The sequence below is a fragment of the Halyomorpha halys genome, unplaced genomic scaffold (genome assembly GCF_000696795.3).
Source record: "Halyomorpha halys isolate HHAL.00 unplaced genomic scaffold, Hhal_1.1 Scaffold1224.1, whole genome shotgun sequence".
Taxonomy (NCBI): Eukaryota; Metazoa; Arthropoda; class Insecta; order Hemiptera; family Pentatomidae; genus Halyomorpha; species Halyomorpha halys.
The window spans coordinates 225,262-242,097 of NW_027110818.1; the positions used below are offsets into that span (position 1 = coordinate 225,262).

General features: G+C 27.6%; 1 protein-coding gene across 5 annotated transcripts in view; it reads left to right on the plus strand.

Annotated features, from left to right (window-relative positions):
- The window catches only part of LOC106688873 (uncharacterized), a 42,898-nt gene that overhangs the window by 14,714 nt on the left and 11,348 nt on the right, over positions 1–16,836 (plus strand). For 2 of the 5 annotated variants that reach the window (XR_001344373.3, XM_014433554.3), the window contains exon 2: positions 3,369–3,465. Coding sequence is in view for 4 of the 5 variants with exons in the window: in XM_014433554.3 (XP_014289040.1) it covers positions 3,369–3,465 (97 nt within the window). In the remaining variant the exon portion in view is untranslated. Of the gene's footprint in view, positions 1–3,368; positions 3,476–3,879; positions 3,946–9,265; positions 9,296–16,836 lie in introns of all 5 variants that reach the window. The other 3 variants (XM_014433556.3, XM_014433557.3, XM_014433558.3) reach the window with 3 other exon arrangements.

Sequence of the window (16,836 nt, forward strand, 5' to 3'; positions counted from 1 at the left end):
AATGTGATTTGGTGGGATTTATTGAAATTTATTTTAATCCTCCAGTTTTGGCACCATTCTTCAAGGGTGGTGATGTGTGATTGGAGGGTTTGGGATACAATGTAAGGATCATTGTTCACTGACATCGGCATACGTGGTGAGGATTGTGTTAGGATGGGTTGGAATGTCAGCTGTGAAAACTGTATAAAGAATAGGACCAAGGATACTACCCTGAGGTATTTTATAGTTTAAATTTATACATTTTTTATCACTAATGGAAGGTAAGTGGAAGAAGGGGTTATGTTACAAATAGTAAATTTTAAGAAAACAAGGTTCAATTTTATGAACTTCAACATATTGGTATCTCAGTTATTAATTGGATTTTGAGGTTAGAGTACCCCACACTAGATGGATAGGCACCTACCCTCATTATCCACACTAAAGATTAAAAAAATGTTACATAGCCCCTTCATCTACTTACCCCTTCAATTAAAACGCAAATAGTTAATAATTTCGTGCAAATAAAATAAAAGGTTCCCGGGATAGATTTGTTAAAAATTTTCATTCAAGCACTGTTAACTATCCCAATGAAGATAGCCTATCTGATATAAAAGGCTGCTTGATTTTACATCGATTTATTGAGTTTAATCAAAATCGTTTGCGCCTGTTTAGAGAAGATCGAAAAAATGCGAAAAATCGATTCTACAAAGTAAAACTTCTGTTCAGTCGATTTTATCAATATATTCTCCACCTTAAATATGTAATTACCCTTTCGTACGACTTTTCGTTTTTGAAATGTAATGTAAAATAGTTTATTATCCTCGGACTAGGTCCCTTTAAAACAATTATAAAGATACTTTTACAATTACATATATTGGCCACACTTAATTATAACTTAAACTAAAATCGTATATAAATAATTTTAGATACAGACATAAAAATTTTTTTTTTAAAATAACTGACTAAATACATAAAAAACCAAACAAAAAGGTAAGTTACATCTGCACTATTACAATATAGGATTTTTAATTTTTTCAAATATTTATTTATTGCTATTTACAACTGTACATTATAATACATTTAGTAAATCTGATCTAAGAATATCGGATTAGAATGGTAAAGTAAAAGGTAATTAAATAGAAGGGTTTTTAACGAGGGAAGGATTGGTACATGACGTATATTAAAAGGAATGGAGTTCCAGTGAAATGCAGCTCGGGTAAAAAACTATATTTATCAAATTGCAGTAGTTGGGTGAGGTGGAGGGTAGATGTCAGATAAACGGGACCTGGTAGTACGGGATTGGGCTGAGAATTTGTATTGCAGGTTTTCTAGGATATAGGAGAGGCGTTGAGTACTAATAGCTTGGAAAGTCAAATATGTAATTTAGTTTCGTGCAATTATTTATTTTTGAGCTAGACTGTCCTCTCACACACAGACCATTTTGTGAGACTGTGATTTCGACTCAGGGGACCACAAAACGTTTAGTACAAGAGCTGGGTTGAAAAAAAGTCAGCTATTTCACCCTAATTTCTTATTACTTTAATGAAAACTATGTATAATTACTAGTCAGAACTGATGAGTCTGCCAAGTACAGGTAGGGGAAATAAAAAATGGCGCATCTTTTAACGTTAAACGTTTAAAAAAAAAATTTTCATTCGGAAATCTATATCTTTAAAACTAACAACACAAGACAAGCAAAGAGAACGTAATTTAAAGTAGAGTAAATTTGATAAAATATGAGCCATAATAGAACTGTTTACGTTCAATAGTTCAAGAGATATAGCTTTTTAAAAAGGAACAACTCATAAAGTATGCACTGAAAAATCGATAGTTAGTGAATTTAACCAGGATTCATTCATGAATAAGGGTCGTATCCTTGGCAATTTTAGTTATTAGTTTCAAATATAGCTAAATTTTGCCCATCTCTGCCTAAAAGTAACCATCAAACCTAAGTTGCCATTCTACATGAAAATGCTGTCGCCTGCCTTATCTGTAAGGCCCAAACACGAAATAATTTAGCTAAGCTATTGTTTCTTAGTAAGTTGTATATTTCAATGTAACATTTTATTTTAATTATAAAAGGAAATCTTTAAGGGGCCATCATAAAATAAATATTAACTGTCCCAGGTTGGATTCGAACCTGCAACCTTCTAAAGTAAGCGCTCTAGGACTTGTGCCATGCCCTGCTATCAGGTCCTCTTGGAAACTGCGTTCACTTTTTTTTTTTCCTTTTGTGGGCCTAAGACTCCCATTGAAGTCCCATACAGCCTTTTTGACATACGGTGATTATCTACAGGTGACCAACCTACTCTAAACATGGTGGGGAGTCAAGTTTTTCATTTTTTGGGACCACCACTTAATGAAAAAAGTCAACGACCCTGGACGGATTCAAACCGGCGCCACCCGCTGATCTCTTATTGAGAAACCTGCGCCTAACCAGCTGAGCTACAGATGACTCTACCTTCACTGTTGCTGAGTTCGTTATTTTGGGCTTATAGATGTAATCTGTTATATCGTCGCTCAAGCCCCAATTCCCCGTAATTTCAAAAAGAACTTGATACAAATAGTAAAAATAAACTTCAAGAGACACCTCGGAAGAACCTCCTATGTAAAAAAATGATGGTCAGAAAGATAGTTTAAGTGGCATCAATGAAAACATAATGTAGTAAAAAAAACTTGGTCCACATCCTCACCTTGGGAGGGACTTCTGGCTCTACAGCCTGAAGTCATCACTTCAACACCACCAACAGGAATAGCCCCTCTCTATTCCTAGTGAGCATCCAGGCAAACATATTACTTACTACTCTTAGCTTATATAAATTTATATCTACCTCTTTTATTTTGTTATTCTTCTTACATATTTAATCAATCAGATATACGTTTTTCTTTATTTTAAGTATTTTCCAATTTTGTACATGTATTTATTTAGTTGATTCTCATATCTATATTATTTTCTGTTTTCATTCATTATTTTAATGTGTATATTATATACAGTTTTAATATTCTTATAATATTACACCATGCATCTTCTTCAGTACTTCTTATGTACCTATATTATCTGTTATCTTCTTTTGTTTCTTGTTTTTCTGTTATTCCATTTGATCATTACGACTAATATCATGTTTTTGTTCTTAGCCCTGATGAAAGCCTGAAATTCTGGTCAAAACATTGGTACTAATAAATAAGTCACTTCACTTACTGCCCCCCAGTCATCTTTTTCTCATGTATATATATAATCCATGGTCAGCTATCAACTCAACATTAGAAAGACAAATTCATTTACTCTTTAAAATAGAACTGATTTAAGTTAATAATTAATATTAACATATTCCATAATCTATATCCATTCCTCTCAATACAATAAACTAAAAATTAATACTATTTTCTAGGATCGGCATGATGGCCTCAGTCGGAGAATGTCACTGGCTGATCTGACGATGTCAAGACATGCACGAAGGGAATCCCAGGCCTCATATAGGCCTATAGGTAAGCCAAGGTATGTGTCGCCTCTATCTTTCTTTCCACTTCTGTTTCGCCTTTTTAAGGCTAATATTTGTACAGATAGAGAGACATAAAAAAAAAACTTTATTAAAGCTAAAATAGTCTAGCTCTCTATTTATTACAAAATAAAATATTCCCAAAAATAAACTCATTGTTATATTTTTTTAATTATAACTATAATCACCAATATAATGGTGTTGAATTTATAATAATATGATTTCAATAATAACTTTAAGTATTTCAACACTCTAAAAAGAATTCAGAAATCAATTATAATTGAGTTTAATATTTATATATATATATCCTTTATATTCTAAAATAATAAAATTAAATAGTATTGATATTTTTCGACTGTTTATTAATTTTATTTTTGGATGTCATGGTGTATGGTGCTCGAAGGCCTGAAGACGACAGATTTAAGAGCTGTCGAATGCATGCTACCATCAAAACTAAATCACTCTGGAGGTTAGAACAGACTATATTTCTTCAACCTATGTTGGTCACCTCTACCAAACAATGAAACCTATATCCATTGAATGTTTTTATGTAAAACATTTACTTCTTTTTTGTTTTAAATTTCAGTTTTGATTTCCCATCTCAAACCTATACCTCAGCATTCAAATCATTCCATGACAATCAGTACTAAAGAAACTAAACTACTGATGACAAAAATAAATTTCAAGTCTTCAAACATACTTACACATACTCATAAAATAAGTTATAAAAATAAAATCAGTTCATTAAAATATCTTACACAGATATAATTCTGAAAACAAATAAAGATATCTGGTAATGTAAAACTGATCTAAAATTCCTACTATATTAGGAAAAACATGCCTTTAAACAGGGATGGCCAAAAATTAGCTATATTTGAAACTAATAACTAAACTTGCCATGGATACGAACCTTATTTATGAATTAACCGTTGATAAATAAATATTGTAACCATGACAATTTTAGCTATTAGTTATACCATAGCTAATTCTTGCTCAAATCTAGCTTTAAGCAACTAATGACCTCTAAATACTTGGAGGAAGAAGCTTAATGGAGGGGGTACACTTCCATGACGAGTGACACCTGAAGGCGGAGTCTATTCCTTTTGTAGGCATAGCATCCAGTACACCATATTTGATAGTTGGCAGTTGACAGTCGAGTTGCTTAACTGCCATATATGCCAAAAATGGCTTGGCAGAGAGATTAAAAAAAAAAGTTGTGTAACTCAATTTGTGCTCACATTTTGTTCTTGGCATTGGTTTTTTGAATTAATATTAAATCTCAATCAATATTTTTTAGTAAACATTAACTATTCTAAAAAATAATATTTACTGTTTTTACCTTCTTTTTTTTATATAAACAACTTTCTTTATTGTATCAGGAACAATTATTTATTTGTATCAAACTTTATAATATAATATTTTTAATTAACTGTTCCTAGAAAACATTGATTTTAAAATTGACCAAGTTAATTCAATTTTATATTCATTCCTTACTTTTTAGAACAGTAAATATATTTTGGGATCCTTAATATTCACATCGAAATGAGTCTGAACAGAACAGAGAAAGAAGCACAAATTTCTCAAGAATGGCTTAATGGATTTTCATAATAGATATACCAAATTATTGGAAATAACATTTACTACAACTTCTATTCTCTTCAAATTTGTGATTTAATAACCCCATGAATGGGCATGGTCTAATCTTCACCCTTTGGTTAAATACAACTCAGTTTTACAATTAAGTTTCAGTAATGTTAACTAATTATTGCAAGAGTAAATTCATATTATAAAAAATTAAGCCAAAATTTAATAATACATACATACACTCATATTTACATATATGGAAGCAGTATGTATCCAACATCATTTCAATAAAAAATTATTTTTTAAAAATATTTTCAGATGATAAACAAAAATTTATTATTACATACATGTAGTGACCCACCCCGCTAAGACCCCCGGTGAGCGACGGTCCTATATCACTTTTGAAATATCAACTTAAAACGGGAAGAGCAGACTTCAAGATAGTTAAATCGAGCAATATTTAAAAAGCGCCTGAAACTGAAAAAACGGCATGAAACCCTCCACTCCCGCCCTCCATGGTAGCCTTACTAATCTGACTTTTCAAACAGGCAATTATAGGTAGTAGGTTGGTCGATGTACAACATGTCACAATCTCACAAGAGGAGATCATAACACAAAAAAAGACAATCCTTCCCCACCGGACCCGCCCCACTAAGCCCCCGGAGAACGATGGCCCTATATCAATTTTGAAATATTAGCTTAAAACGGGAAGAGGAAACTTTAAGATAGATGTTTAGGGTATAATAATATATACAAAAATTGTAAATAATGAATTCAGTGAATTTATATTTTATATGCAAAGAATAGAGGTTGTAAAAATTAATTGAAAATTGGTTTAGATTACCGCAGGTTCTGATCCCCAAGACTGCACTATATTTACATCATTAGAGTAAACTATTACCTTTGAATATTTAAACAATACATTTACTTCTAAAGAATTTTTTGAAAAAAAAAATTGTTTTCAAGCCAAAACGTTATAATAAAAAATATTTTTTTTTATCTTTGAAACTTTAAATTATTTGTATATACTGGTAGACAGAGACTTCAAAATTCCAAACAAAATATAATCATCATAAAAAGAGTTATTTAAAAAAATATATATAAATTTATGTCGTATTTTAAAATTTTATTAAAAAACTAGAGTAGGAGGGAGGACACATCAAGTTATTCCAAAATAAACTAAAATACCATCAATATTATTCCAATGAGATCAGTTTTACATTAACATTAAGAAAACCATGAACTGATATTTACAATACTATAGAATTATTCCTTTATGAAATCAAATTTAAGATTTTGTTAAGAGTCATTGAAAAAATAAATAAACTAAAATAATGCAGTATTTTTCCAACTTCAACTTAATAAACAAGTTACAAGGATGGGAAAATCCAAGATCAAGAAAAAAAATCAGGATTTACTCCAATATTGTTTTATGACAACTTCATTAGCAATTTTTAACCATTTTTTAAGTCCCATGAATTCAGGAGGTCCATAATCTTAAAAAAAAAAAAAATAAAGTGACTTGTCAAATAAATGCAAGGAGAATCCTACACTTCATCTCTGGAGGAATTATAACAAGATGGCTTATAGATTTTAGGAGATTTGTATGTTCAAATTGTAGCAGCCTGCTGGTTCCAAGTAAATTATAACTTTTAGGAGCAGCTGTCAGCTGAGAGGGGCAAAGAGCCATTATGCTGAAACGTTTGCCACTTGCCGCAACTCGACGACTTTTTTATCAAATACTTGTTAATTTAATAACTCAAACATATAATATCTTATATTTGTGTTGTATTAAATAAAAAATAAACTGTTAAAGTTCATTGATGAGATTTGAAACAAAGTATTTACACCTAATCAGTAGAATTTTAAAATATACTTAAAATGGAGTTAATTATTGAATCTGAAGGTTGGGGAATTCTTTAATTAATTAAAACAAAGAGAGCACAATTATTTATTTGTTGGCAATTCTAAGACAAGTCCAAATGTACAAAAAAGTGTGGGTGCAGCACAAGTACCTTTGGCTTTGTGCCCAAAAACTGGCACTCAATGAATTGGCCACAAATTTATGGAACCCTGCTAGTGAAGCGATAAGATATCTGGAAGTTCATCGGGATCCTTACTTAACCTGGAATAACCACATCAACATCAAATCAACCAAAACCTATACGAGATTAGTGATCCTATATTCTATCTTTAATAGAATATCTGGACTAAAACCAGATACAAATGTCATTTATAAAACAATAGTTAGGCCATTACCGATGTATGGTTGTGAAGTGTTAAGAGCAGCATCTCGTAGGAAATGCTGTATAGGTAGCCTTCCAGGGTCCACTCAAGCTCATTAAGTGGTACCCTTAATCAGGTAAAAATCTGGCGGTCAAGCGTGATTCTGACCAAATCTCCTCCTTCCACGTTGGAAGTAGGAGTAATGGACCAAGTACTTCCTTACAAAGTACTGAACCCTTCATGGGTTGTAGTGGTACAGACTTTTTTTATGTGTAGCCTACTATTTCCTTCTAGCAGAGGCATACTAAAAAATCAAGCAAAGCCTTGTGGATTATACTTTTAAGTTGTTAAATCTTTGTTTGAAATATAGATCATTGAAAGAAGATAATCTAATATATTTACAAGTTGAAGTAAGGAAAATTTTGCATTTTTTTTTTTTAAAAACTACATTGAGAGGCAAAATAAGTGCTACCTATTCATAATTTTAATTAACGAATAATTAATACTCTAAAATAAATAAAATTTGTAAAAATTTAAGTAAGTAAATAAATCATAAATTAATATAGAAATTTTACTTTATAAATGGACTGTAGTCACATCTGGTACTTTTTTGAGGAGAAGATGGTTGGGGGTTGCGGGCAGCATAATACACAAATTAACAAAACTTATTAGCACTCAAATTAAAGCTAGTTTAATGTGCTATAAAGTAGTTTATGATGTTTATCTTCGCGGGAGTGGTTTTTCATAAACCAAAAGTTTTGTAAGAAAATTATCATCTTATTTATTTATTTTAGCACATATCTTGAAAACTACAACTCCTAAATACAAGATTCATAATGAGGTGTTAACCGTAGATTGGTATAAGGAGAAGATGGTCGGTAGCTACAGTCTACAAAGATACAAAACTCATTTATTTGTGCTAATGTTTGGACCTGAATTTCAAGCCTTCATCAAGGCTCAGAAAAACAAAACAAGATACTAACCTTAATTGAGGGAAACATAAAAATAAAATAATAACAAACAAACTTGGAAATATACATAACAATAAGGAGATAGTAGTTGATACTAATAGAAGATAACAATATTGTATTTTATAATAATAAAAATATCATATGTACTAACAATATTATATTTAATCTTCTATTATTATCAACTACACTCTACTTAATTTATTGTTATGTATATTTCCAAGTTTGTTTGTTATTATTTTTTGTCTATTTTTATGTTTTTCTGAATTAATGTTGTTATCTTGGTTTCTTTTTTTATTTTTAGCCCTGAAATTCAGGTTCAAACATCAGCACAAATAATTTTGTAATTCATGCCTTCCCCACTTCTTTGCTTTTCGCTTCAAAATAAACTAATTAATTTGGACAATTTTTCAGTAATTTTTTCCTGAAAGTGCTTCCTCCATTTCTTGATTTTCAAAGTGATTTTGATCAAATTGGGTACCACTTTATTCGTTTTGAAAAATCCTTCTATTTATGTTCAATCTGCTACATACATAAACAACACTATCTCTTCAAGAATTTTTCTTATCATCTCTTGGAGGCCCCTCACCTCCAGTTCCACAGAACAAACATCCCAACCAACTTTTAAGTTTTTCACTCAGACCTTCTAATATCCGCAGTTAAAAAACCTAATCCTCACATTGAATCATGATTCTCACTTAATGCTGTTTATTGATTAATCCTTGTGATTTTTCTGCTTTTTAGAGGAATCAGAAAAAAAGATTGCATCTTCCAGGTATCGGAAAAGAGATTCTAAAACCTTGAGGGTGGTCCCTTTCTTTGCCTCTCAATGTATTTTATTAATTCTTGCTATGCTGCTAAAAATTTAATTTTTAAACATCAACAATTTTTTTTAATGAACCTTAAAAAGTATCAGCTAAGCTGATTTTTTACTCAAACGTGACATTAGAAGTAAATATATAATTAATTTTATGTCATGTTATTAATTACTACTAGACAACTTGTTTACAGCGATCATAACAATTCATTTGGCTACCGATTGTAAGTAACATGTGAACAAATATTAGCCTATATTTGTAATTATGTTATTAATTTCTTCTAGCTTTTGTTATAATTCTATTTTGCCAGTTTAATTTTTCAAGCCTGCATATTTTGAATGTTTTTGAAACTTTAAGTGCCTTATTTTTCATATGAGGATATTTCAAAATTTTCTTCCAGAAACCAAATTAAAACATTACATTTGAAACGATTGTTTTTAAATTATAAAGTTAGATGGATGTGATAATCCTCAATAAATATTTGATGGAAAGATATAATTGAGTTATTTAAATATTATAAATTAAATGTTGCATTAACCTGTATAATTAATTAGTTAATAGTGCGGAGTGTGATAAAAAAGAAAATGTTTTAATCCTAGAAAACATCTGTAATTTATCGAATTGTAATATAATACTGAACCAAAATATATTAAGTTAATTCCTTATATTCAAAACTGTATTTTTTTTTTATTGAAGTTAAACAGAACAAGACTTTTGCAAAATTATATTCATATCATTTTTAAGTTAATTTTATTCATTTTGTTATTTTTGACATGGTAATAAATTTAACATTATAACTTAATAATATAGCATGATAAGTCAGTTTTGATTGTATGATTAATAAAAGAAACAATTAATGTGATCAAAATTAGTTTAAAATTTATCAAAAGAAGTTCCAATATAGAACAGTTTTAAGAAGTACTATATCCAAAGTAAGTAAGTAAGATACTCTCTATTCTAACTCTCACAACTCGTGACTCTTCCGGTACTCCAACGAACATGTTGATACATATATACTTATGTGTGGAAACTTTAGATATTGGTCCATAACTTAATTCAAAAGTTTGAATTACTACTTCAATAATTTTCAAATTTAAATAGTAACAATTTTTCGTACTTTTTTTTTCAAGTACTTAAAATTAATTTTACACATCCAGAAATTTTGGAACATCCTGACATAAACATAACTTTTTATTATATATTTATGCTTGGATTGTTTTTCATTTTCATTTGTTTTGTTTTTTATTATATAATATAAAAATTCTTATTTATTTCTATTATTACTCTCATGACTACATTGGCTACCTTTTGATTTATTTACCTTTCACATACACTCTTTTCCTTACAATGCACTAATGTATCGCTAAACTATAACAAGTGAAATGATATTATTGTTCTGGAACTTAAATTGTATTGTTTTGATTATGCACGATTACCTATTTCTGTATATGTTCTTGTTTGTAGTCCTGCATTTTCCCCTTCTATTATGGTAATGTTGATAAATACCTGATTTTTTGCAAGCAGGTAATTTTATGTATTTAAAAAAAAATAATACTTAACCTATTTTTAAGGATTGATATATGTGGATATTTTTTCAGATAAACTAATAAATAATTATGTATTGACAATATAGAAACAAAATTTTTGAGTCAATTGCTTATAACAGCCAAACTTTTATAATGTTATTCTTTTATACTTTTAAGAGATGTCTCTTTAGTAAAATACTCAACAGCATACATAGAAAACTCTATTTCTGTTAATAAAAATATTAATTATAATTTCAATGAATCTAGGGATATATGGGCCATTTTCCAATTTTGGTACTATTCCAGTGACAGAACTTTTTCTGAATCATTAAACATCTGAAAGTGAATGATTATATTTTTCAGTTATCGTCTTTGAGACTAATATTTCCCTTTGAGATTCTAATCATTAATTGTTATCTAGTTATAAATTATATAATGCTAGTTTTGTCACTCCCTAACACTACCACAAAGCTAAAACTGAGACTTTACAAATTAATGGAACCATTTTTATTTGCAGTAAACTAAAACAAATTTCTGCCATCTTTTCAGCATTCTTTAAAGTATTGGAATAAAACAAAATTTGAATTTTAGATAAGATCCTTGGACTACATCTGGAAAAACAACTAACCTGGAATCCTCGTACAAGACTGAAGACAGAAAACATGCACATCGATTTTGACAATTACAGCACTTACTAGACAGTCTAAACTTCCAATTCATTATAAAAGAATGATCTACATGACAATAAAAAGTCCTATCTGGACATATGGAGTTGAGCTTTGAGGCTCCATAAAACTTTCAAATTCCTCTTGTATCCAATCCTTACAATCCAAACTCGTCAATGCTCCTTATTCTGTCACAAATAAAATCATCCATAAAGACCTTAATGTTCCATATGTAACTGGTCTAGCCTGAACTAGATATCAATCCTTCCATCATAGACTTCCTAATCACCAAAACCCTCAAGTTTCTAACCTTGTTTCTTCTTCTATTCCTGACAATTCTCTGACCTAGTAGAGAAATATGATTAGAGTACTACCGATGTCTAGTTTCTCTATCTGCCTGTATCACTCCATTTTGATCTTACATCAAATTTACTAGACATATTTTTATGTAAATACAGTTGTGAATAGAAGTAAATAAATATTAAAAAACAATAAATAAAATAAGAGTTGTAGATAGAATACAACTATCACTATAACATTTTTTGTCTCTGTCACTCCCTAGTATGTCAGTTGCATGTCTCTAGCAAACACATACCAATATACCATCAAAAAGGAAAGTTTTATCCTAAAAGATTATTAGGACACAATAAGTAGGAAACAGGAAAGACCTGATCTCATTTTTTTCTTTTTCTAACTTCTTTAGTTGTTTGTAGGATGTGAAAGAAAATAAAAAGTGTCTAGTATTTTTATCAATGGTCACTCCTTAATGTTTAACATAATCAATATCTGTATATTGAGTATGTTAAACATGGTCATATCTGTATATGACCCATGTAATTTATATTACAGTTTCATAGTATTTCAGAACCTTTTTAGGTAAATTCTTATTTTTATTATTTCAAGGAGCTTCTCTTAAGTGCAAAGGTGAAAAATGTTCGATTTGTCATTCCCAAGGCTCAATGGAAACTCTTAGGGGACTAGGAAACAACCAGAATGGGAATGAGAGACAAATATTTAATATTTACTACAAGCAACCCCATTGGCTTTGACAACTAGAATTCTCAAGTGGTAGATCAAGAGACTGATGTCTGTGAAGTAAATAAGACAGAAACTTTAAAAATTAAACTTTTTTAAGGCCCTAAATTTTTCATTAAAAAGAAAATAATGGTATTTTTATTGCCCACCCAAATTGAAGTGAAAGACCAATTGATGAAACAAGTCTCTAGTTGCCATTTTAGAATTTTTATCAAACTAATATAAACTAATAATAATATATATATATAAAAGAGTAGTACTAAAAGCTTCCGTTAGTTCTTTATGATTCTAATTAAGCATTTAATGAATAATTATGTAACATGTTAAATATGATAATAATTATAGCATTTGATATTACATTCTAGGTTGTCTTTTATTGCTATGAAAGTGGGAATTTTTTGAAGTATTATCAAGCAGAATGAATTTTTTATTATTGTTTTGTGTTTTTATGTTGAAACTCATTTATGACCAAAATATTAAAACTGACTATTGCTAAATAAATATTTTATATCAAAATTAATACATAATTGAAGTGTTTTATTCTATTTTGAGTCGTATGTCACATTCTATTTTATAGCTTTTTTTAAAAGTTGATATCATAAAAACTATGATATTAAGTTTAATATCATAGTTTTAACCCTCTACTCTGTCTTTACCACTTCTATGTTTTCGTCACTCGTTCGATGTTTTTCAACTCAAAAGATGGTTGGTTCTGATCTGTTTTTTATTTATTCTTTCTTGACTTTTATTCTCATATTTTCCCCTTAGTTTTCTGTCTTTTAGTGTTTAAAAATTTTTGTTTTTATTAATCTCATATTAACTTTTCTATTTTTACGTATCATTAAATTTCCTGTTCATTTTAAATCCAATAGATTATGTTATTTTAATTTTTTTATAGATACTTATTATTTTTATTTCTTTTTGTTCATTTTCATATAATTTTCTTTTCATGTATATTTACACAATTTTTAACCTTGCCTTAGTTTACTTTTTGGTATCTTATTATCCTAAAAATATTAATGTTGTTTTGTATCTTTTTTAGCCCTGATGAAGCCCTAAAAAGTGGGGCAAACGTTGGTAAATAAATAGTTGTTAACTATTATTTGTTCCTTTTTGATCTAACCTCCAACCTCCTTCATATTTTTAAAAATATGGGCGATCATTTATATAGATATTAAGTGTGCACCTGCTTCACAAAGTTATAAAGGGGCGTTGCTTTATCTTTGCAATAAAAATGAAAAGAATCAAAATACTTAACTTTAATTTTTTTTAAATATTTTATGACTAAATAGCACCGAACTTGAAGAATGACCCATATATATATATATATATTGAAATTTTGTTATTTCCACTCTAATAAAGAACATCTATTTTATGAAATACAGTTTTATCAGAGCACTAATAGTATTGATGTGACCTAAATGTTGATAGAAGTTCATTTAGTGTAAATTTTACATAACAATGATTTTGACATCAAAGAGATTTATTTCAGCTTGATTGGATCAGATCAGCTGTTCAGGGATGCATGGATATTCTAAGGTTTGGTAGAATAATTTTACCTCCTTGGTTTTTGATAATAATATACATATTTTCTGGTACAGTACTCTCTAATTTCTTTACTCTGAACAAGTTTTATACAAACTGATTAGTAAAATATATATATATTTTTTTATATTATATTTACAGAAATTAAAACTATGTTTTTTTGTTTTTTTTTACACTGGTACAGAAACAACAAAGTTATCAGAATGATCTTGTAGCAAACATTTATGCTTATTCTAATAAAACATCCTTTTGAGATTAAATATAAACTCAACATTCTTTGTATGAAAAATATAAAAATAGATAATATCATTATAAAATTGATATAAATATCCAAATTGATAAATATATAAATAAGGTATGGACATGAAAAAGGGGATTAATCTTTTTTATCATTTTATTTTTTTTCCTATTTTATAAGAGAGAAAAGAAATTAATAAAAATATTGATAATAAAAATATAAAGTATAGAAAGAAAGAATAAAAGAACTTAACATATAAATGAAATAAATCTTTTATATATATTAAGTTCTTTTATTTTTTCATTATTAATCTTTTTTTTTAATACTTATTTTCATATTTTTTTGCCTTATAAAATATGAAAAAAATAAATAAATAAAAAAGAATTTATATCCTTTTTCATTTCCATAAATCATTTATATATTAAGTTCTTTTATTTTTTCTTTCTATACTTTATTTTTTCATTATTAATCGTTTTTTTTAATACTTTTTTCGTATTTTTCTGGCATATAAAATATGAAAAAAATAAATAAATAAAAAAGGATTTATCCCCTTTTTCATTTCCATAAATCATTTATACATTAAGTTCTTTTATTTTTTCTTTCTATACTTTATTTTTTCATTATTTTACATATAGTATATTTTTCTTTAAACCAACAACATTAAGGTTATCATCAGACATAATGAAAAATTAACTTAGTTTAATTATATAACACTCTTATAAAATATAAAATATGAAAAAAATAAATAAATAAAAAAGGATTTATCCCCTTTTTATTTCCACACCTCATTTATATATTTATCAATTTGCATATTTATATAAATTTTATAATTATATTATCTATTTTTATATTTTTCAGACAGAGAATGTTGAGTTTATATTTAATATCAAAAGGATGTTTTACTAGAATAAGCATAAAAATTTGCTACAATATCATTCTGATAACTTTGCTTTATCTGTACCAGAGTAAAAAAACAAACAAAAAAAAGAACATAGTTTCAGTTCCTGAATAATTAAAATCTCTCACATCTACTTAAAATTATTTCATAGACACCATGATAGTTATGTTAACTATAAATTATGGCTCCTAATTTTATTTAATCATGAAATCATAAATCATTATGGTCAAATTATTATTATTTTTAAAAATTATATAAATTTGATGAAATATTGAATGGTCTGTTTATTATTTTTAATACTATTTTCACCTTAAAATTTATTAACAAAAAATAAATTAAAATAAATCCAAATGGATCTTCCAAGGAGTTTTTGCTTTTTGAAAAAATAAAAATTCTTGTTGGCGATTGTTATAAAAAGTACAGCTTGAAGAATTACATAAAATGAGTTTTTTTTAAATTGTTATTTATTTTTCATATAATTATTGTATATTAATGTTTAATAATAAAAATTATTAATTGTCATAAGTTTTTTCCTAGTGTATTGACTTTTTTCCAATTTTCCATTCCGGGAAAATTAGATATATAATAAATCCGATTTTTTTTTAATTTGGTATTTGAAATAGCTTAACAATATTTTACCAATCTATTTTTGATGATTTAAAAAATTACTGATACAATAATAATTGATTAAAAAAACAATTGAAGCACCAAATGTGTTTTTCTGATAAATAATTGATTTAGAAAAAAAAAAATACTAATTGGCCAATGTAATAAAAAGTACAGCTTGAAAAATAACATAAAACGCGTTTTTTTATTACAATTGTTTGGTATTAATTTTTATAATAAAATTTTTTAATTGTCATAAGTATTTTCATGGTTTATTTTGACCACTTGACTTTTTATTTTCCCTGTGTGGGAAATTAAATATATAATAAATCCAATTTTTTTTTTTTAATTTGGTATTTTGTATAGCTTAAGAATATTTTATAAATCCCTTTCTGATGATGATATTAAAAACTACCGAATTAATAATAGTTGATTTTAAAAAACTATCATCCGAATTATACATATTTTTGGGCTTACGGGAAAATTTGAAATTTCAAATTTGGATTTATCCCATTTACATTTCAATACTTGACATTATGTGTTCCACTTTATTTATTTTATATTTGTCATCTTTTGTAAAAATAGTGATTTAAAAGTAGTAAAAGATTGGAAACTTCTAATTAAGTATATATAACATATTATAATGGTGTGTTAGTTGTTTACTGTAGCTTAAATAAGGAAGAAGTCAATCGATGATGAGATCAGTAAAGAAAACAAAAATTATAGAAAATAACTCTTTTTTAATAGTGATACAAAATTTTGTATTAGGTATAAATAAAAAACCAGGTAACAACCATCATTAATGATAAAAAAAACAGAAAGAAAAAGAAACAGGAGTACTTTGTTTACTTCATTTAATTTTTTTTTTCATGAGAAGTTGAGGAAAAAATACAGTAACAGTAACTAACAAATAGAATGAAAATCTAGGATTAAGATAATTATTATGATAAACCCAACTTATTAATAAAGAGAATAAATTTAAGAGAAATAATTATAAGTCATAAATTAAAATATAAACATGACAATAACAAAATACAACATATAGCTAAACAAGCCAAAATCATTAGTAGTGAAACAGAAAAATACTATTTGTCTACATTATTATAATTTATATTTCTTTGGTTTATATTATTTATTTGTTTATAAATTATTACTATTTTAAATATAAGAAGATGTTCAGGGTTGTGGTAAAAAAAGAACAAATAGTTTTGAAATATTTGTTCTTTTTTTACCGCAACCCTGAACATCTTC